The sequence below is a fragment of the Hakea prostrata genome, chromosome 1 (assembly GCF_041222555.1).
Source record: "Hakea prostrata isolate BN-2017 chromosome 1, UWA_Hpros_2, whole genome shotgun sequence".
NCBI classification, from domain to species: domain Eukaryota; kingdom Viridiplantae; phylum Streptophyta; class Magnoliopsida; order Proteales; family Proteaceae; genus Hakea; species Hakea prostrata.
Window position 1 is genome coordinate 25538897 of NC_142600.1, and position 22519 is coordinate 25561415.

The 22519-nt window shown below is 38.2% G+C and overlaps 3 protein-coding genes across 3 annotated transcripts; 2 read left to right on the forward strand and 1 right to left on the reverse strand.

Moving 5' to 3' along the window:
* Positions 1-1614: 1614 nt before the first annotated feature.
* Positions 1615-3151, forward strand: LOC149028465 (calmodulin-1-like). The gene is made up of 4 exons (XM_089148522.1): positions 1615-1822; positions 2235-2392; positions 2467-2547; positions 2830-3151. Exons 1-4 carry the CDS (start codon positions 1747-1749, stop codon positions 2962-2964), a joined length of 450 nt encoding a protein of 149 aa, XP_089004648.1. The 5' UTR covers positions 1615-1746; the 3' UTR covers positions 2965-3151.
* A 10848-nt stretch (positions 3152-13999) lies between these two features.
* Positions 14000-17401, forward strand: LOC149028466 (calcium-transporting ATPase 12, plasma membrane-type-like). The gene has a single exon (XM_089136901.1). The coding sequence runs from the start codon at positions 14076-14078 to the stop codon at positions 17181-17183; it is 3108 nt and encodes a 1035-aa protein (XP_088993027.1). The 5' UTR covers positions 14000-14075; the 3' UTR covers positions 17184-17401.
* A 550-nt stretch (positions 17402-17951) lies between these two features.
* Positions 17952-22171, reverse strand: LOC149028467 (ATP sulfurylase 1, chloroplastic-like). The gene is made up of 5 exons (XM_089136912.1): positions 21422-22171; positions 19495-19900; positions 18954-19214; positions 18752-18838; positions 17952-18349 (listed from the first exon to the last, which is right to left on the reverse strand). Exons 1-5 carry the CDS (start codon positions 21934-21936, stop codon positions 18212-18214), a joined length of 1407 nt encoding a protein of 468 aa, XP_088993038.1. The 5' UTR covers positions 21937-22171; the 3' UTR covers positions 17952-18211.
* Between the last annotated feature and the right edge of the window lie 348 nt (positions 22172-22519).

A 22519-nucleotide genomic window follows, 5' to 3' on the forward strand; every position in this document is an offset into this window, starting at 1 on the left:
TGGTGAGTTAATAGTACGTATTCGCCTTGAGCGTATTTAGTATGGTTTTAGGTAATTCAAGGGAGGTTTCACACTTTTGAGCCTACTTTGAATAAAAGGTTTCTTGAAAGGGTGACTTGACATTCTTGTCTTTTTTATATTAAAACATGGGAAGACGGTAGCTGAAGGGATGTGTGAATATGTTAATTGAACGATTCCAAATTTCGACGGTTAGATCTATTGACTAAATCTGAATCGTCCTATAAAATAATTATTTCTTCTCCTATTATTTATGGGTTAATTAAAATAACATTTTATCACTAGTTAAATTAAAAAAAAAAAAAAAAAAAAAAAAGAGACTGTTCCCTCTCCATCTCCATCGGTTCTGAAAATTCTTTCATTTGTGTTCATCAATTTGGACTCTTTCTTGTTTCTAATTCCATCTCGAATGATACAAACAAGAGATTCAAAACCGTTCAACTAACTTATTAACACGTACCTTCAGCTACACTTTAGCCTTAAAATATAACCTTTTATTTAGAAATCTTAAAAATTCAACTTGTGATATTAGGTTAAACTTAACAAACCTGTAAATAATGGGAGGAAAAATAGGAATGTTATCGGATGATTCAGATTAAATTTAACAAATCTGATGGTGAATATTCAAAACCGTTCAACTAACCTATTCACAACTACACTTTAGCCTTAAAACATAACCTCTTATTTAGAAATCTTAAAAATTCAACTTTTTCTCTATTATTTTTTTTGTTACAAAAAAGTTTATTTATTTATTTATTTTAACTATGCATGATTGTAACAACCGAAATAATAAAAGACATTGAAAATGTATACAAACAAGAAAAATTATTTCTTTAAACAAATAAAAACATTGCCATACACAACCCATAAGTTTGTAGAAATACTATTCCTAAAATCGTTTTTCTTAACTAGATAGATTTCATGAATGGTTATATTTCACAGTATTCCTTTTCCCTATTTATGTTAATTTACATTATATTAAAAAATGTTGTCTGTGGACTTCTTTGCCCTAAGCTGACTGGCCACTAGTTGAAGCACTTGAGCCGATATACATTTCATTTGTCAAACCTTGCTTGTGGGCCCCACTTTGGTCAAAAGTGAGGCCTATGTTGGCCCTACGTTCTTCTATTTTCATAGATTGGACTCCACTCTACGCCAACTTTGTCTTCTTTGTATCGACTAGTCTATTTTTGCATTTAGCTTCACTGCTGTGCAATTACCGAGCTGCGAATGGTGAGGATCAAAAGTTGTGGTCGAGACTTGATTTCGACTACTCGTTTTGTTTTATTAGTTAAAAAAAGTAAAATATACGATTGAGATCAAATCTCAAACGCCACTTTGAATCTCGACCATATATAGTTCAATGCTGCGCATTAATTGCGTAACACTAAGCACGACTTCACGTCGGTCGAAATGTCCGTACAATTCCAAAGTTGAACGTTTATTTGGTACTGTGTTGTGTTTGACTGTTACGGTAATTTGTTAATTAGAATTTAATATGAAATACGCGGAAAACTTTTTCTTTGGGAAAGCTCTCCTCCTCTAACGAGATTTTCCCACATAAAAGAGCAAACCAAGGTTGGGAATTGGAACCTATACTCCTCTCTGATCAGCTTTCCAAGGAGCTTCCTTGTTAGCTTCACCTTCAAGAGTTTGTGTTGGTCACTCACTCACTCACCCAATCACTTGTTTCATCTTCTGTGTTTTAACTCATAAACCAAATCCATCATGGCAGATATACTGACCGAGGAACAAATCTCCGAGTTTCAGGAAGCTTTTTGTCTGTTTGATAAAGATGGAGACGGTGTGTGTGTGTTCTACTCCTCATCATTGTTGTCTGAACGTTAACTAGTAGTCTTCTTCTTCTTTAGTACTACTACTGTTCTTCTTGTTTAGTAAATTTCTGGAGATTTATCGAAATTTATAATTTTTCTTCCTTCTCCCCTGTTTGTGTAAATATGAAGTTCTTGGTTATTAATCTTGTGGGTTTCTTGGGTTGAAGCCATTTTCTGAATTTATTCCTAAGAACTTCGACCGTAAGTTATGTTGTGTTTGATTTTGTCTGTTCTAATGGGGTTTGCAGCTTGATGGTCAGTGTAGTAAAATAATATAAGATTGATGGGGGGTTTTGCCGTTGCTTCTATTTTGAGAATTTCGTTTTTGGTTTTCTTGTGTTAAATTAGCAATGGCTTGAAAGTTATGGGTTCTGTTCTCAGGTTGCATCACTATAGAAGAATTGGCGACAGTGATCAAGTCATTGGATCAAAACCCAACAGATGAAGAGCTTCAGGATATGATAAGTGAAGTGGATGCTGATGGGAACGGAACCATAGAATTTGGGGAGTTTTTGAGTCTCATGGCCAGAAAAATGAAGGTATGAACAACTTAAAGAAATAGATTCAGAGGAAGTTCTTCAATTTCTGATTTGTGTTCTGGTGATTTCTACAGGAAACTGATGCAGAGGAAGAACTTAAAGAAGCCTTTAAAGTCTTTGACAAGGATCAGAACGGCTACATATCAGCTCATGAGGTGAGCTACTCACTACCCAAAAGGAATTAAGGTTGAAAAAAGAGAGGGAGAGGGGACCAAAAATTGCAGAATGCTGCACCCACACACCTGTTTATGTAATTTTCTATGTGAAGCAGAACACCAAGTAGCCAGTTTCTCATGTATATCATTATTCTATTAGAGCTACAAGCCTAAAAGCTGTGATCTTACAGTTTATTATTATTATTTTTTAACCTTAGTGGGCTTGAAAGATTCCATTTTTTTGATAGACTAATTAATAGTTCTTCCTATCTTCTTCTACAGCTGAGGCATGTCATGATCAACCTTGGGGAGAAACTGACAGATGAAGAAGTAGAACAGATGATCAAAGAAGCTGATTTGGATGGTGATGGTCAAGTGAATTATGAAGAATTCGTGAGGATGATGATGGCCGTCTAACACAATAACCTTGAAGTTTTAGATAAATAATAAATTATCATTCAGTGTATTCAAATTTATTCTTTCTGTTTGTTTTCCTCTTTGTTCTTATTTCCTAGGAAGAAGAAAAATTAGAAAACTCAAAACCTCTTCGTGTAATGTTGCTGTAACCTGCAAGTTTATCAAAATTAAAGTACCCATTTCTTTACTTCTTCTGTCTTCAGCCTTTCTTCTTCCATGAAATGTTTTAAGTAACAGCAACTAGCTGTCTTGCTCTGTAATTTCATATAAAATATTCTTTCCTTCTTCAGATTCAAGGGGTTTACTTTCTTTCCTTAATTTATTTTTCTGTGATTAATGTATCTGGCATCTGATACAGATTTGTATAGTTCAGGTATATTCTAAATTTTATGGACAGTGTCAGTGGATCTTTCATCAAACAGTGAGCCATTTCTGCAAGACAGCTTTGTTCTTGCCTTCCCCACAGTCCCAGAGATCCCAGACTCATTTTATAGTTAACATAAATATGAATCTTAAGCCTTTAATAGTGTAGCAAGCAAGGAAAGGGTAGGAAAGGAACTATGATCTGTAGAAAGTAGAAACCGCGTTGTGGATGGAAGGTGGAAACTGGAAATTTGAAGTCTTCATTGTCAACTTCTGAGGAATGCATCTCCGCGTTGTGGATTGTTATTTTGAATATTTGATCTGAAACCCAGAAACACCTTTGTTCTTATCTTATTAAACAAAGCCAAAAGGGGGGAAAGAAAAAGACTATCATCTCCTGTGTTTTTGTATTTTGATGATTATACTCTTTTTTGGTGACAGATTAAAATAAAGCCTGTATAAATCTCATTCGATATGATCAAAGAAAGCGAGAATATGAAAGAGAACAGGAAATAAAAAGATAGATAAAGGTGGTTGATCGTGACTTTCGATGCAAAGACTGACTATAAATCTCTGATGAAACTTAATAGTATACTATTTTTTTTCTCCAACAAGAGATCAAGTCACATACCTTGAATTCAAAGATGCTGAACTCCAAAGGGTCCCTTTCTTCCCTTCTGATTGAGGCTGATTGTTACTATTTAGTTTAGCAAATTGACAATCTTGCATCTGACTTTCTTGAGATTTTCATCATTGTGAAATATATTAATCAGATTCTTTTGTTTCTTTGTTTCTAGCTATTTAGGGGGTGTATGGCAATGTTTTTCTTCAGTTTTCGTATGTTTAGGGTGTTGAAATCATATATGGTTATACAAGAAAAAAAAAAACATTTCTATAACCAAAAAAAGAAGCAAAAATTTGGAGTTTTCGTATAATTTCAAAATAGGAGGTTATGTTTTGATATCAAAATAACAATAACGCCCCTCAAAACTGTGTCAAAGCATTTGTTAACTTAAAAAAAATGAACATTGTCAATACCGTTATAAAATAGAGAAGATATGTTGAATACCAATAAGAAAATTAGAACAAGATGAGTTCCACTAGCATCATCTCTGATATAAAAATATCACAGTCTACAAAGAAATACAATATATGACTCTCACACACAATATGAGAATTATGGATTGTTAAGATCTTCGGTTAATATGGGAATACAAATCGCCAAGATACACGCTGAGATGACTGAGATCTTCATTTGAAAATTACATATTTTGATATGATCTCTTTGGCGAAAAAAATCTTCTGCTGTGCACAACAGTACATTTTTTTGTACCAAAGGATTGGCTGAGATTAAAAGCTTAATCTTAAATTTTAAAGATTCTCAGTAATTTTTTATTTACTTTGTTTTTTCAGAATGACCTGCCCAACAGCAATTGAGTGCTCTTATCCCACAGAAGTTCCCATTCATAGACTTTAATAGCAACTTCTCATGGGCATTTTGCAAGCCTAAACAACATCTATTATTCACTTCAGCTTAATTGGGATTTTACCCATATCAAGTTCCCAAGGGTCAGGTATGACCTGATAGTTTGTGAATGAAGTAGTTTTTTTTTTTGGGGTAAAGTGTGAATGAAGAAGTTGTAGGCTTGTAGCATAGAAAAAAAGAAAAAGAAAAAAGAAAAAACCCATTAACAAATCACCAGAATGATGCTGGCTCAGTATCAAAAGATTGGATTCCACTTCATAACAGTAAGAGCTTGGAACTGAGATGACCTTATAGGTGCAAGATTGCAATGCATTCCTAAGCCAAGGCCAGAAAATGAATTGAAAGTTCTCTATTCATTGTTTGTAGAAATGACCCTTTGGAAACCTAGGTTACCAACCGAACACCTATCACATTTTTAAGTAGGGCGATAATGCAAAATTTCTCAGTGAAAAAAGGATAATTTCAATGAATAATTAAATATACTTATCATATGTAATAGGGGTGTCAACGGTGCGGTTTGGGGCTGAAAAACACATAGCCTAAACATGGCCCATTAGTAAAATAATGGTTTTATGCCGGTTTCGATTTGGTGTGGTTTGGGTTCGGGCTAATTAACTGTTTGGGTTAACGGTTTAGATTCGGGTTGACTAACAGTTTATGGTGTGTAAGAAAAAAAAACAAGAAGAAACAATTGAACATCCTACAACAAAAGCGAAAATTATATGAAAATCAAAGTTACCATTGGTCAATTTCCATTAAGAAAAACCCACCCATTCTATAGAAATCAAGAATCTAGATATTAAGTCGTAAAATGACTATTTGATCTTTGAATTCATGCTTAATTTTTTTAATTGTCTATACCAACTACCTAATGGTAATATAATGATTCAAATATTATTTAATGTAAAATTACAAAACGGGTTGTGGTTCGGTTTCGGGTTGGTGAGGGCTCCATAATCCTCAGCCCAATTATGGCCCATTAAGGTTCGGTTCGGGCCAGTTCGGGCTATAACAGGCCAGTGCGGTTCGGTTTTAACTGTTCGGGCTATAAATTGACACCCCTAATATGTTAGTTTTGGGTTGACTAAACAATTTATTAATAACTTGCAATACAATTCTCAAAAAATAAACTGTGCCAATAAAACCTGGAAGACCCCAAATTAAAATCAGGACAAGAAACGAAAAGAGAGTTGCCAAAAAAATTATGATGCAACATCAATTAAAGTTTTATAAAAAAGAAGTCAAGAGAAAGGAATATCATATAACACAGAATTGCCTGTCTACGACAGTGAGATGTCAAGGAGGGGGGGATTAACGACATTTTTTTCTTCTTTAACATTGAAATTTATTAAAAATAGTATGCCCAACAGCAAAATTGAAAACTCATTTATGAGTGGTTACTAAATATAGGATTATATTTAGATAACCGTCGAATTACGATTAACACAATTGTATTACAGCATTTATGAGTTTTATGTGAAAACGGCTCTCGGTCTCTCTCTCAATCACAATCGAGAAGCAAACCAAGAATGTGAACAAAGTGCAAATCCAAGGGTGGTCTACATTCGACCATTTCTCGAGGACTTCTTGACTGGAAGTCTCCCTTGAGTTATTAATCTCCCAAAAGAACGTACGAGATCTAGGAAGTAGGAACACACTTTAATTTCCAAAAAGTAGATCACTACCTTCTCACACAATCAGTTGTTAAGCAAAGGTGGGAGACAAACTTTTAGGCATTAATTTGGTACTAAATTTGCCCTGTTTTGACGTTCTGCTTACGTTCTTCTTTCATATTTCTAAGGTTTTCCTTCGTTAATAGAAGGAAAAAAAATATCGTTGAACCGGGTTCGTTCTTGGTTCAACCCTCAACCCCGATCGGGAACAAATCGACCGATTTAGGTTTGAGCAAATCGGGTTTGAAGATGGCGTGTTCAAGAAGAAACCTACCACAGTGTAATCCTATGCTTCTCAAACCGAAGCATTAGGTCATCCCTCATGGAGCTTAAGATTGTAATCCTAACTATCCCAATCTTTCATTTTCTAGACATTGTATAACTCAAGGTCCCTACGATGCTGTGCAGTGGTACCTTCCTCAGGTGGGGACATTGTTTGGTTTATGGTTTCCAACATGTCATGCTTTTCCAGGAGATATTGCACCTTTCGGTGCCAGATGTCATAATTTCTCTCGTTCAGTTTATCTCCTTTCGTGAGATCAGTTTACCCCATTGTCCTCCATTTTCTCTGTACTTCACGAGCACAACTTCCTTTAGGGATATCTTTTGGATTATTCCCACCAGGAAATTGAATGTCAGCCTCTCGCTAAGCCGCCGCCGCAGACTTGGTAATCATGACTTTTTGAAGCGTTTCCCACAGACGGCGCCAAATGATGCATTCAAAATCTGCTCAACCCTTAGATCACTTGATAATGACTTGCAAAACAATCGTCAGATGTGGCCCGACCATGGGGGTCGGGAGTCCACCTCCGATGGCTAAGTCAGTTAATGAACTGATCACAAAGGCTCTGACTAGTTGCAGAGCTAAAATAAGAATACGATAACTGGAAATACAATTCAGACACCTTCTTTGTACATAGGTTTTGACTTATATAGAGTTTACCTCTTAATCCCGTTCGTCGAACTTGTATGTGCCTTCTTCTGGTGACCGTCAAATCTTGACGATTAGACCCGTTAGTGGGGTAGTGGATAACCTCCCTTGGTTGCACGATCTTGATGCTAGGACGTGGCAGTTATGCGAGGGTTGATAACTGTCTCTTTAACGGGCTATTCTTCCCGAGAATCTCGGACTCGTGCTTGCCTGTTGACCGTGTTAGGTTTCTTCTTGAACACACCATCTTCATACCTGATTTGTTCAAATCTAAATCAGTCGGTTCATTTCCAACCGGGGTTGAGGGTTGAACCAAGGATGGATCCGGTTCAACAATATTCTTTTCTGTATCACAATCACACTCTAAAAACAAAAACAAATGCTTGACTGACTCAAGAGAAGAATTACAAAGAACACACAAAGGATTTATATTCGATCATTTCATGATGGCTTCTTGACTGAAAGTCGTCTCCCTTGAATTATTAGTCTCCAAAAGAACATATGATATCAATTTCCATAAAGTATACCACCACCTTCCGGCAATCGGTGGCAAAGCAAAGGTGGAAGACAAACTTTTTAGACAATAGACATTAACTTGGTACTAAATCGACCCCTTTTTTTTGTAAACTTTCATTGATTTTCAAAATTTCTTCTTTTCAGAATTAAAAACTGACTCCAGATAAGATACTTTGATTTAGTTTGTTGACCATTGGGAACACAAGTAGCCAAAAAAATTTCCAAGTCGGTTGTTAAGCTTTCACTTTCTTTGGTTGGGGGTGTAAAATCTGTTGTTTGATTCAGCTCCAACATCAATGTCTGGGTTCTTTTCATTGACGGAATCGGTGAATAGTCATTGTTTTCTTTTATCTCAAAATCGCACGCAGATCTTTTATGTCTCCACAAAGCGTGTATCTGTGCATCTGGTTGTTGGATGTCCTGCTTGTGGTACTTGGATTGGTTGCTTGGTACCATGGACACGCACTCAGTGGCCAGACAAATAGACACATGCCCTGCCTGAACGCAAAGGTTCTAAAACCCTAAAGTCAAAGTTAAAAGCAATATCACATGTATGACTACTAGATAAAATATAATCTTGATTCTTTGTCCCTCAGGACCATCTACAGTTATATCAGATGCTAAATTCTCCAGAGAGTTTTCTACAATTGGGTTTGTTTTTCTAAATTTGAAATTTTTACTAACATCAACCTAATCATACAGAATTTTGATTTGATGTTTTGACCATTGTTTGATTTATCAATCCCAGAAGCATCTTCAGTTTCCAGTAATCTGCTGTTTTTGGGATCTTGATGCTGGCCTGGAGAAGGAGGGGCTGGTGGGAGAAAGTTTTATATGGTGCAGTAAGAACTTAATAAGACAAACTTGAATCAATTGGTCACTAGGTTTGTTTAACACAACTCGCATCTCTTTCTCTTTTCTCCATGGTTCATGGTTAATTTCTGCTGGCTTTCGTTGCTAATTCCGTGTGAACTACTGTGTATTCCTGGAGATCAGACTCCAGATTTTTTTAATTCCAAAGAATCAGGACTTTCGGTTATGGATTTTCTATTGAGAAATGAGGTCCTTGCCTCTGAGGGCTTCGTATAAAAGAAAGGAATATTAAAATTAAATCAAAACAAAAGTAGAAGACTTTCGGTATAATTATTTTACAAATGAATTCGTTGATTTGAAGGATAAAAATAAATATTCAACAAGTCTTAATTACCAAACTCTCCACTTTCTTTTTAAAGTTCCCTCTCTTTTCTTATTGCTTCCAACCACAAAAGAGAGTTTGAAAGTACGATTATTTTCTTTTAATATCATTTTAATGTTTGTGTTTCACCATGCAATACTGTTTTTATATTAGAATGAATTTTCGCCAAGCTTGCTTGTCAATGAAGAAAAATATATTATGATACACATGACGAATAAAAAATATCTATGTTGCATTACAGTTGCTGAGCAGATGATGAGAATTTATTTTCAGTCATAAGTCATCTCGAGGAAACTTCCCTTAAAGTAAAAAATTAAAAACAAAACTTGAATCCAATAGTTGTTTTCTAATATTTTATGTTGACGGATGCACAAGCAAGAGAGTTCTTTTGTTTATTTAGACAACTTAAAATTTAAAGAAAAAGTGTGGAAATGGAACAAATGAACCATTGAAGGGTTTTTCAATCAATAATGATTGGAACCTCTTAGTAAAGAAATAAATGTTTTTCTCTCTTAAATCAATAAATGTGGCATTTAATGCCTTGATAAACGTGTCAATAGAGGACAAACGCTAGGGCTTGGCCTTGGATCCCTTCAAGAATGTGTCTTCGGAAAATGTAGTCCCCACCATGGATCTTTTTCGTCAAGAAAATGTCGACAGCACGTTACTTGGTCGATCAGCGTTTGATCGAAACCAGGGTCATCGAGCCGTGGACCGTCATGTGAAACTCACACCACATTTACATGTAAAAGAAAAATGATCATGGTTTGCTATTGATGCATGAAGAACCCCGCAATTATGAAACCAGCATCTTGATTCCTTTTTTTACTAGTCTAGCTTAAGGCTCTTTTTGATATCAATTATCATTCTCAATTATGATAATTTTTTATTATTTTAAATTGTTTGGCATCTATTATTAGTTTTATTTTTATTTAAAATAATAGAAAAGCCTCCAAAATCCATAATAGACTTTTTGTTTATTATGGATTATGGTGAGAATTTCATTTTTTACATTTATGCAAAGATTTACTTAAAATTTTATAGTTAAGATAATGGTAAAATAGTCAATACACATTCTTTTATAATATATATATATTTTTCTCTTTTTTCTTTTTCTTTTTTCACTTGCTCACTATCATTTTCTAAAATTTTTTTATTTTGACATACCAAACTTATTTTTCATTCCATAATTTATTTTTAACAAAATTCACCAAACTTTTTTCATTATTGACAAATAATGAATTCTTATACTTATTTCTTTTAAATAGGCATAATAGAGAATGAAAATTGATATAAAAAAGAGCCTTAGCCTACTAGCATTGTGTTTTTTTTAGCTCTAGTGTAAGGTTTCAAGCCACTTGTCGACCACTCATGTTTTCTTTTACGCCAAAAAAAAAAGAAGAAGAAGAAGAAGAAGAAGAAAAGAAAAGAAGAAGAAAATAGAATAAAAGAAAGAAGGGAAAGAAAAACAGAAAAAGAAGGGGCTAGCTTGTATACTCCTTCCCCACCCCTAATGAATTCTTTCTTTTTTCTTTTGTTGGTAGAGAGAATGGGGTCAAAAAAGAACCCAAAGAAACAAACAAACAAAAGAGACTATACTAGCTTTGCTCGTAGATCTGCCTTAAGGAGCTCCTTTAGGTCTGAAGGAGGATCTTAAATGATCAACGAGTTACTATCCAAAGGTAGGATCATTCTCGAACACCAATCAACAACTTTATTTCTTTCCCTACCCACATGGGTAAAGCAAATATGTCTATGCAAGTGGTAACTTTTTCAGATAACCAAAATTTTGTCACCATATTTTCCTTGAAAATTCCCATCATAGGCTCTAAAAGAGACATAGCTTGCAATGAATCTGATTCCACATGAATCTGACTCCACTTGGATTGGCCACGCCCCTAGATTAAGCGTCATGTGAAGCCCTTCCTTTATCGCCAACAGTTCCGCCTCTAACACATCACTACAAATATCCGTTTTGGAGAAGCCTTCTCTGAAATTGCCATCATGATCTTTTATTATCCCTCCTAGTTGGGAAATTTTGTTCTTATTGTGGAAGGACGCATCCGTATTACATTTGAACCATCCCTCCCATGGTCTACACCAACTTTCCTTTTTAGCATTTGAAGATTGAATTCTCAACGGAGCTTGGTATGACAACCACGCCTCCTTCACAGCGTTAATGAATTCTTCAATAACCACCCATCCATTCCATGGCCTAACAAAATTAGGATCAAGACAACCTCTATTCCTCCAAAACCATAGGAAATGAACAACACAAGCAAATTTCTCTGACCAATCCAATGCCTATTTGGATGCATCTCCACTAGTGTTAAGAATATACCCATTCTTGAATTTATACCCTTCTTTCTTACAGCAACCAAAGAAATATTCCATGTTTAGATGGGCACAAGCTGAAGCCAAATATCCTTGGCGAAACTACAGACTCTAAATATGTGTATATTATCTTCAATTTCAATCAGGCAAAAATCAAAATGATCCTCATCATGTAAATGCAGATACTTCATATGACCCTTGGTTAACAATCTGTTCCCACTCGCTAGTTAGAAAAAAGAACAAAATCTTAAAAACAACTTGAGTTTCCATCACCCTAATCCTGTGGGGGCCCTAATTTGTGGTCAATAGCCGTCAGGGAGTATTCTATGCTCCCATCGGGAGAGATGATTCTGACTCAAAGAAATGAGGTTTCAGGTTTGATTCTTTCACAAACAACAAAAAGCCAAAAAAGAAAAAGAAAAGAGGGAAATTTGGATTTTATTTTGTGTTCTCTTGGAGATTTTGATACGATTTGGCTTGATAGAAGACAAAGATAACATGGAGGTGAAGTTTTGAAACAATGGGATTCAGATTTGGATATATGCCATGACTCACTTTATAAAGTTAGTCATATTTACATATTATAATAATTTGAGATTTTTACGTGGACCATAAACTAATGTTGAGTCCTCTTAATGCAATATATTACGTGTGGTCCAACTAGACTAACAAAATTAACCGCCGTTAAGTTTATTCAAATTTCAAGCATGGAGGGACCAAAATATTCTTCAAGTTATTTAATATAATGTATTATAATTAAAATGCCCTTGAACTATTCACAATATTTTTTTTTCCGTTGATATATTAATTAATTATTTTTTCACACTAAATGCTAATTAATATGTATTTTATATAGTATATATATTGCGAATAGTTAAAACATATTTAGTCACAATACATCGTATTAAATAACTCATAAGAGTACTTGACCATAAAGGGGTTGGTCCAAGTGGTAATTCGATCAAGAGATTCGTCCGCTACAGCAAGGACGTGAATCGAAATCTTGTGGATGCAATTAAAAAATGCTATACATTTGCAGACTCACCCACCAAATCACGTCAATTAAATAGGTTTTTTAGGATGAATCCACAGATTTCATTCCACAACCAAACATTTAATTTTATAAATTATGACTCCATAGATTTGATATCTATAGATTTGAAATCTCTAGATATTTGAAATCTCCATACTCATGTAACCAAACAAGCCCTTAGTCTCTCCAAGTTTGAAATTTGAAACATTTAACGACGATTAATTGTGTTAGTTTAGTTGGAACCAACACATAATATATGCACTAAAGGGCAAATTAGTTTATGGCCCTTGATGACCCAGAAAATTTTTTTTGACATTTTATTCAATGTGTTTGATGATGTGTCAAACACGATTTGATTCGATTCACTGGAGAGTGCAACTGCTGCAGCAAATAAAATCCACGTGTATGAGATTGGATTGTAGGTAGGGGTGCAAGTTTGACCCTGATGGTCCTAACCTGCCTTAAGCCTAAATAGGGCTTGGACTCAAGATTTTGGCCCTAAAGGCGAGTTAGGGCCAAAAGCGGGCCTGAGATTACTTTTTGGCCCACCCAGGCATGTCCTGACTTTTCCCTTTATTTTTTGCCCTGACCCTGACCCTAATTTTGTCTCTGCTGCTTGATCTCAATGAATTAGGAATATGGACAAGGATAGAGCCAATCAAGGCAAGAATGGGCTTGGCTTTGCTCGATAGAACTTAGAGTTAGAAAGAATAATCCTTGGCTTTGAATTAGGGTCTCAATGGAAATGAGCTTAGATTATAAGAGTTTGAAAGAATAATCCCGGCCCTATTGCAGCCCTACAAGACCTTATTGCGGCCCTACAAGACCTTATTGCGGCCCTACTTGTGGGCTTGTAGCAAACACATCATAAATTGCCCAAAAGTCAAACTTTTTTTTCGGTAAAAAAGCATCTATTCAATTTCACACCTGATGAATTCTCAATCTCATCTATCATCAATAAAACAGAATGCCAAAGACTTAGAAAACCATTCGAATTCTTCTAACTCCATGCTTATATCTATCTGAAGCCGACGTAGCATCTTTGCCGCTATCATCAATCAAACTGCCCAACATAGTCGGCAACAACAACCTCTTAACAGTTCATGATCCACGGGGCCCTCTAACCCGTCGACAACTCTTCCGCTCTTCTGGTTTGGTTGGTTACTCACCTCACCGTCAACAATTATCCGTAGTTTTCTCATTGCTTGGTGACTGGGTTAGTTGCAGTACTTTTCACTACTATTCACCATTTCTCTTTTTTCCTTCTCCAGCAAGTCTCGAACTAAAAAGGCAGTTAATATATTAATTGAACCCTTCGGTTTAAGTTTCAGATTCATGGGTCAGGCGGCACATCTTCAGAGAAATCAAGGCATGAAACACGGACACGGCTTCAAGAACCAACCCAGAAACTTCACGTAATGACTGACTTCGATCAGATTCATATGGTTAATTTATATAAAGGCGGCCACACCCCTAATTCCCAATATCATTCCAGAATCGACAGACTGTCCCCTGATCTTATATTTTTTTTCTTCTGATTCTGATAAATAGATTGGGCATATTTTGTTGATTCATCTTCCATGGTCTTTGACACCATGAAGCAGCAGCACTGCTTACTTGACTTGTGCACAACTCTTCAGCTAATCAGCATACCCCAGAAGAGATGGCGACGTGCTTTCTTAGCTATCTGTTCTTCCCGCATCTTGGTCTCTCTTGCTAAAGATGCTTTAACCAAGAAAAATAAGCTCTTTGCTGCCTTCCCTCGCTCCCCATCTTACACCATTCTTGAAATTGAACCCATTCCCAGTGGTGAGGCTTTGAACTCACACTGCTCCAGTGCTGCTGATAACGAGTCACTTATCGAAATCATAAAGGACAAGAACCCAGATCGTCTGAATCAACTTGGAGGAGTTGAGGCAGTTGCGGCTTCTCTGAGAACTGATGTTCAGAATGGCATTTTTGGTGATGCTGAAGATGTTGCATCTCGTCGCAATCAATTTGGATCAAATACATACCCAAAGCCACCCCTGAAGAGCCTCTTCCATTTTGTGTTGGAAGCTTTCAAGGACGCTACAATTCTCATTCTCTTGGGCTGTGCTATTTTTTCCCTTGGGTTTGGCATCAAAGAAAATGGATGGCAAGAAGGATGGTACGATGGTGGTAGCATCTTTATTGCTGTCTTTATTGTTATTACTCTCTCTGCCTTCAGTAACTACAGGCAATCGAGACAATTTGAGAAACTCTCAAGCATAAGTGACAACATACAAATCGATGTGATCAGGAGTGGACGGCGGTGCCAGATTTCCATCTTCGACGTTGTTGTAGGAGATATTGTGTGTCTCAAAATTGGCGATCAGATTCCAGCAGATGGCCTTTTCATAGATGGTCATTCATTACAGATTGATGAGTCTAGCATGACAGGGGAGAGTGATCATGTGGAAGTTAATGGCAGAAGAAACCCATTCCTCATATCTGGTGCCAAGGTGGCTGATGGCTACGGACGCATGCTGATTACCTCGGTCGGCATGAACACGGCATGGGGTGAGATGATGAGCTCTATAAACCGTGACACCAATGAACAGACACCATTACAAGAAAGGCTTGACAGATTAACCATGGCAATAGGTAAGGTTGGCTTAGCAGTGGCTTTCCTTGTGCTTGTGGTGTTGTTGGTACGTTACTTTACAGGGAACACGGTGGATGATTATGGGAATCAAGAGTACAATGGCAGCAAGACAAAGGTAGATGACATATTGAATGCTGTTGTTCGTATTGTTGCTGATGCTGTCACCATCGTCGTGGTGGCAATACCAGAAGGATTGCCCTTGGCTGTTACGCTCACACTAGCTTATTCCATGAAAAGAATGATGGCAGATCAAGCAATGGTAAGAAAGCTCATGGCATGCGAGACAATGGGCTCCGCCACCACCATATGTACTGACAAAACAGGCACCCTCACCATGAACGAAATGAAAGTCACCCAGTTTTGGCTTGGCCAAGATGCCATAACAGATAACGCTTCCCCTCCAATTTCTACCTTTATTCTTGACTTACTCCATCAAGGAGCTGGTCTGAACACCACTGGAGCTGTTTATAAATCCCATTCACAAGCCCAACCTGAGTTCTCTGGTAGCCCAACTGAGAAAGCCATCCTATCTTGGGTTGTTTTAGAACTGAAGATGGATGTCGAGGCACTGAAGAAGACTTGTACCATTCTCCAGGTAGAAGCCTTCAATTCAGAAAAGAAACGAAGCGGCCTTTTGACGAAGAAGAATGGTGAGAAAATGATCCATATACATTGGAAGGGAGCAGCTGAGATGATACTAGCAATGTGTTCCAGCTACTATGACAGAGAAGGAAGCTTGAAATCCATGGGTGAAGATGAAAGGAAGAATTTCAAACAGATAATTGAAGATATGGCAGCTAGCAGCCTCCGATGCATTGGTTTTGCTCACAAAGAGATAATTGAAGAAGAATTGGAGTACAGAGAAGATGGGAAGATCCATGAAAAACCAACTGAAGAGGGTTTAACTTTCTTGGGGTTAGTGGGTCTAAAAGACCCATGTCGAACAGGGGTAAGAAAGGCTGTGGAAGCTTGCAAAGATGCTGGTGTGCATCTTAAAATGATCACTGGAGACAACATTTTCACAGCAAGGGCAATAGCCATTGAATGTGGGATACTTGATTCATGTCAGACCTCTGATAGTGGAGAGGTTGTGGAGGGCGTGGAATTTCGAAACTTCACACAGGAAGAAAGGTTGGAAAAGGTTGATAGAATCTGTGTGATGGCAAGGTCGTCGCCATTAGACAAGCTCTTGATGGTACAATGCTTGAAGCAGAAAGGCCATGTGGTTGCAGTTACCGGTGATGGAACAAATGACGCCCCAGCGTTAAAAGAGGCTGACATCGGACTCTCTATGGGGATACAGGGGACCGAAGTGGCCAAGGAGAGTTCGGATATTGTCATCTTGGATGACAACTTTGCTTCAGTGGCCACAGTTTTAAGGTGGGGGAGATGTGTTTATAACAACATCCAAAAATTTATTCAATTCCAGCTCACTGTGAATGTTGCAGCTCTTGTGATCAACTTTGTTGCAGCAATTTCTGCTGGCGAAATTCCTCTAACAGCAGTTCAATTGCTGTGGGTGAACCTGATCATGGACACATTGGGAGCTTTGGCTCTTGCCACTGAGCGACCAACAGAGGAGCTAATGGAGAAGCCACCAGTGGGTCGTACAGAGCCACTTATAACCAATGTCATGTGGAGGAATCTCATGGCTCAAGCTCTGTATCAGGTTTGTATCCTCTTGACCCTACAGTTTAGAGGTGAGTCTATCTTCTCGGTGGATATGAAGGTTAACGACACCCTGATCTTCAACACATTTGTGCTATGCCAAGTCTTCAATGAGTTCAATGCAAGGAAGCTAGAGAAGAAGAATGTCTTCAAGGGAATACAAACGAACAAGTTATTTCTAGGCATAGTGGGGATAACCATTCTTCTTCAGGTGGTGATGGTTGAATTTCTGAAGAAGTTTGCAGGCACGGAGAGGTTAAATTGGTGGGAATGGTGTGTGTGCATTGGTCTTGCAGCCATATCTTGGCCCATTGGTTGGATTGTGAAGTGCATACCAGTCCCAGAAAAGCCATTTCTAAGCTTTCTCAACAGGGATAGCTATAAGAACAGCTAGATTTAATGATTTTTTTGTTCTGCTATATTTAGGTATTCTAATTCTTCATTACTATATTCTAACAGCATTCTTCCATTGCATTCTTTGAATATAATGTAAAATAACATGTCTGTTACTGAAAAATTTTAATGACACCATTAACTTGGTTGAACAATGCTGTGTGTGGTTTTTCATTCTTCAATTCATGGTTAATTTACCACTGCAATTGAATAATTGAATTCCTTTTAACTACTAGAATATATGATGATTCTCAGTAAGGATGGAATAGTTTTTCTTCTAGCATCTTACAAGTTCAGGGGTTCCAGTTTATAATTTCAAAGGAAATTTGTCAAAGCTAGCTGAAACCTGCAAGTCAAGTTTGTAGTAAACCCCCACCGACACACTGAGGCTCACCCAAACATGCTCCAGAAAGTGGTCCCACCCTGTGTATGTTGGGACTGTCCCATCCTTATCCCTTGTGCCAAAAAGGTTAAGACATTTAAAGAGGGGGGATCAGCTTATTCAGAAACTTCGTCCCAGTCAGTTCCTATAGGGATCAATCATCAACAAGCAAGAAGAATGGGTTGGTATTGTCCTATGCAGACTTTTAATGTCAAAAGTAGAACATCTGCAAGGTCTAACATATCTACTGGGGCCTGAGCAATGGAAGAAAATGGCATGGAGAGACCATTTGTGTTGTTTGTTAAGTATCTGAGTGGCTCGCACACATGACACATCCAGTTACAAACACCTCAAACACAGTTGGCAACATGCCTAAAAGCCACAAAATTCTTAAGCAATCCAAAGCCAATGTACATTAAAAGCAACACAGACTTATATGTTACAGTGACACTAACTTAAGTTCATCAAGCAATCAGACCACAATTTCTACAAATCAAGGCAAGCACTGTAAAGGGCCTTGACGCTTTATTTGAAAGCTGTACAGAGGTTGGAACGGTTGTAACTTTGAACAAATATCACACAGGAGAAAATAAGTTCCAAAGTTTATCCCATACTGTTCAGATGCAATTTGACACGGCAAACTGGTCCTATGCTGGAACAGCTGAACAGAGTTTTCCAGTCTCTGATGAAACCAAGCTGTCATAGTAATCAACCAAGACCTTCCACCCCCCAGGACACATGAAGCCATCAGGTGGGTTCTCTCCATTCTTGGCTAGTGTTCGCATCTGCAAAATGACAATGAGGAATTGTTTAGCAAGGTGTTTTACCATGGTCCCCATTCTACACTAGGTGAAACTGCATCGAAGTTGAGACTGGACAATCCCAAAGTATGGGTGGTGAGGAAATATCCCCCCAACCCAATAAAAAAAAGAGAGAGAGAGAAAAAGAAAAACACCGATCTTTTTCTTCCCCCCATCCTCCTCCCCTGACCAGCCCAGGTCATCACCAAGGCTGTTGAGAACAATGAAGCAACCTCTGGGCCAGCTCAAGGTCCATCAAATTCTATTGCCAAATAGAAATAGCTACTCTTTTATGTCATAACTGATCAATGTTACATTGTGTTATCCCATGCTTCCTGGTAAAAGATTCTCTGAACTCAAGCCAGATTTTAGAAGAGAGTAAATTACCTTAGTGCCTGAAATGAAAAGGAAATCTTCTGCCCTTGATGGATCAAAGAATGCCATTTTTCCCTGAGTCTTGTCATAGGCAGCAACCTGTAGTTTCAAATGAGAAGACAAAATGTTATGCAAAAAAAGATACCCTTAGTCCAAGTACAGAAGCTAATGAAAACACAGGACATCAGGAATTTTTATGTTTGACATTGTGTACCCTAAATGGAAGGATGTTTAGCCGCTTAAGTCCAGGAGCCATACTCAGAACCTTCTTCCCATGATCAGCATCATAAAGGTCCCTCTTCTCAACAGGGTGGCCCATACCAGCTGGATCCCTGCCCACAATGTAGTAGTCAGCACCTGCATTTATACGGGCCTTTGCATGCCACTGCACCTCAGTTGGACCTGCATAATGCATGGGAGATGGGAAGATTGCAACCACTGTTGTCTCTGGATCCAAGATGCCATCTTCCAGCACCTAAAAAGAAAATCCCAGTCAACCAGAAGTGATAGTGATTCCCTGAAACCCTCTAACTCAATTGACTCCCAATAACAAGCCTTGTGTGTAGGCAACTCCACAGGAAACCATGAACATAGAAAGATGCACAAGAGAAGGAATTAAGGAACCATGACATGTCATGGATTCCAACCCAAAGCTCTAGGTGGATGGATCAACATGTTTTTGAAGGCCAGCAATTGATGTGGAGGTATACAAATCCCATCATAAAGGAGGGGGAAAAAAGGATAGTATATTAAACCTTCTCATGTTGCTTCATTCTCCAACTTAGTGGCACATCATCTGGCTTGGTAAAACCCCCCAATGGGTGAAGCAACAGAACAGGGTTCTTGTATCCCTTCTCTAAAAGCCGGCGACGAGTGTCAGTCATGAGTAATGCATGGCCATTGTGTACAGGATTCCTCAGCTGGAAAGCAAACACTGCATCAGCATTGCGCCTTATAAATTCCTTGCGGAGCTCTGCAGGGGAAAGTCGAAACCGATCAAGACCATCATTATACTTGATTGGTTCTATAACCTCCAAGTCACCTCCAATGAGCCAGTTCCCAGCATTGGTTATTGCTTCCTCAACATATGGCAATCCAGGAGCAATGGTTCCCCATGTTCTGGCTATACGTTCTTCTTTAGGGTGCTTGTAGATCTCGATGCTGAAACAGTAAACAAAGTGGACCAGAAGTTCAGCAAGCAACAAGTTGGTGACTTGGAAATTTGATGACTTCTATCAAAGACGCAGTTGTAGTTCATGACAGAAGTGAAACAACTAAACCCAACAATGCCTTATCCCAACCAACTGCCATCTGGTACAGTGTTCCTTACGCTCCAAATTAGTTCTACTCAAACCAATGACAACAGTCAGATTGCTTGCATAATTTACAAAACTATACCAATCATCACTAAAAATTAGCTTACCCCATGACTACCATCTCTTACCCATTGTCAGATTATTTATTTTTCTTGTGTGTGTGTGTATGTTGTTGGGGTGGGGGGGGGGGGGGGGGGGGTGTGGAGACAAACTTGGCGTTTAGGTCCTTGAAAGATTTCCTATCATGACTTTTACATCAAATATAATAATACACCAAAGAAATATTTCAACAAATAATACGTATGCACTTGCCATCCTTCCGTCACCTGATGGATAACATCTTAGGCAGGAGCACCGACTATCAAAAAATCACAACATCAGAGTTTAGAGCTACACTGTGACTGGTAACCACCTCTAGAAGGGAGACCAGGTCAATCCCCAAAAGGGAGCAGCAAAATCCCCACTACTAGAAGTGTATTTGGACCAAATCATAGTCCCAAGCTCAGAAGATAAAGCCTAATCCAATAAGGATGGGATCAAACACTTCCACCCCATCACAAACTTATTAGAAATAAACCCTTTTTTATTTGAATTGAGGTTCGTCCGTCAAGCTTACGCATACCTTGACTACGTCCTCAAGGGAGTAACTTTTACATATAATTTAAATATAAGACGGCCTTGACCCCAAGGTAGAAATAAACCTTTACAGGAAGTAAAGACTCCAACGATTGAGGACTCAACAAATGTCATCCATCTCATGTACGGATTCTATAATTTGGAAGGGGGACCAAGATACGGATTCATTCAATTTGCATTTGATAAATAGGCAGGGGGACCAAGGTATGGATTTGTTCAGCTCTCGTTTACCAAAAAAAACCAGCTTATAGCTCTCTCTGTTTCCCCTCTACAATATAACTATTGCCACACTGCCTAAGGCATTGTGAGCCTCCAAGTCGTCCCAACCCTTTTCTGTGCTCTTCCACCTTTTCAGATGTCCACGTCATCAAGCAATTCTCCGATAGCAACGAACCATAAATTTAATAGTGCTTCAGCCTTTGCAGAACTAACTTAGCTGCTACTGGAATTGTGAGGTCCATACAAATCTCAGTTGATAAGAGCATTTAATCTACCAAAACTAACAACTCAACATATGAAGAGTCAATCAAATTTTAAATCAAATAAGACAACCAAAAACAGAAAGCATAAGTCCGCGACTTCAATTCTATATCATGGTTCAAAAGAAAATAGATATCAAATTCTCGAAATGTACTTACACTCTGAAAAACCTGAGGAAGAAGTTCTGCACATAATTATAAAACTGAGAAAGCAAATGCTAAATATAAGAGGGTAAAAAAGGAAACCTTACTTGCTTAGAATAGCAACGGGGTTATCGGCAGAGTCAAAGAGAGCCACCTTGGTGGAGTCACCGATCCGCTGCTTCTGTGAATCGTCAATGGCGAGAACGATGGGCAACGACATGTTGACCAGGGAACCATCTTCAAGGCGAAGACAATTGAAATGAAGTGTTTGGAGGAACTCGGATTCTCTCATGAATCCATGGAGGGGACTAGCCCATCCTTCACTCAGGACATGAACCCACTCAAGATCGATCCTGGAAAGCATGATTCTGGGGATCGACGTCGCTTCCTTCTTTTTATCTTTTTTAAGGGACTCCTCAACGAAGAGCTCGGTGAGTTTCCCTCCATCTGGTTCGATCAAACCACAAGAAACCCGAAGTTCACGATGATTCTTCTTCTCCTTGGGGAAATGAAGAGAGAGCGAAGAGTTGAGATTGAAATTCAACTGTGGTGTTCTCCGTAATTGGGAGAATGAATGAGATGGGTCCGGTATTTTGACAAAGAGAACCGCCATGGACGCCATTAGCGCTAAAAACTGAAGCTTTTCCCCCCGTTTTTTTTTTTATTATTCGTTCGTTGGCCTCTCCTGGTTTTCCACTCCGAGCGGCCTTTCAAAATAACATATTAGACGTTCCACGAGAGGAGAACCGTTGCTGCTGGGTAAGAAAAGGGTATTTTGGGAATCCTCCTCACAATGGCAGTTTCTGTCTGTCTCACTCACAGAGACGGAGACGAGTCGAGTCTTCTTCAGATCCGTGTGTCAGATAAGAGGCGTTGAGATTCTATTTATATGGCTTCGATGGATTTAACATGTTGATGTCGGGAGAATGAACCTGGACGGGTTTTGGTTTTCTCTTATATTTTTCTCACGTCTCATCGACATCCATTCAATTTTTGTTCCATTTCAAAGATGGGATACGTCAGAAGCTGCCATCATCGTTTTCGTATCGGATCGGTCTTGTGCCGACTTAATACCGATGTTCCAATCACTGAAGAACATATCGCCAGATTTCGGTGATTTCGCCCCTGGCGAACTGAAACCAAGGGGCGAAAACAAAAAAATTTAATGCCGATAAATTTTTTCTGGCAAATCAAACGAAAATCGT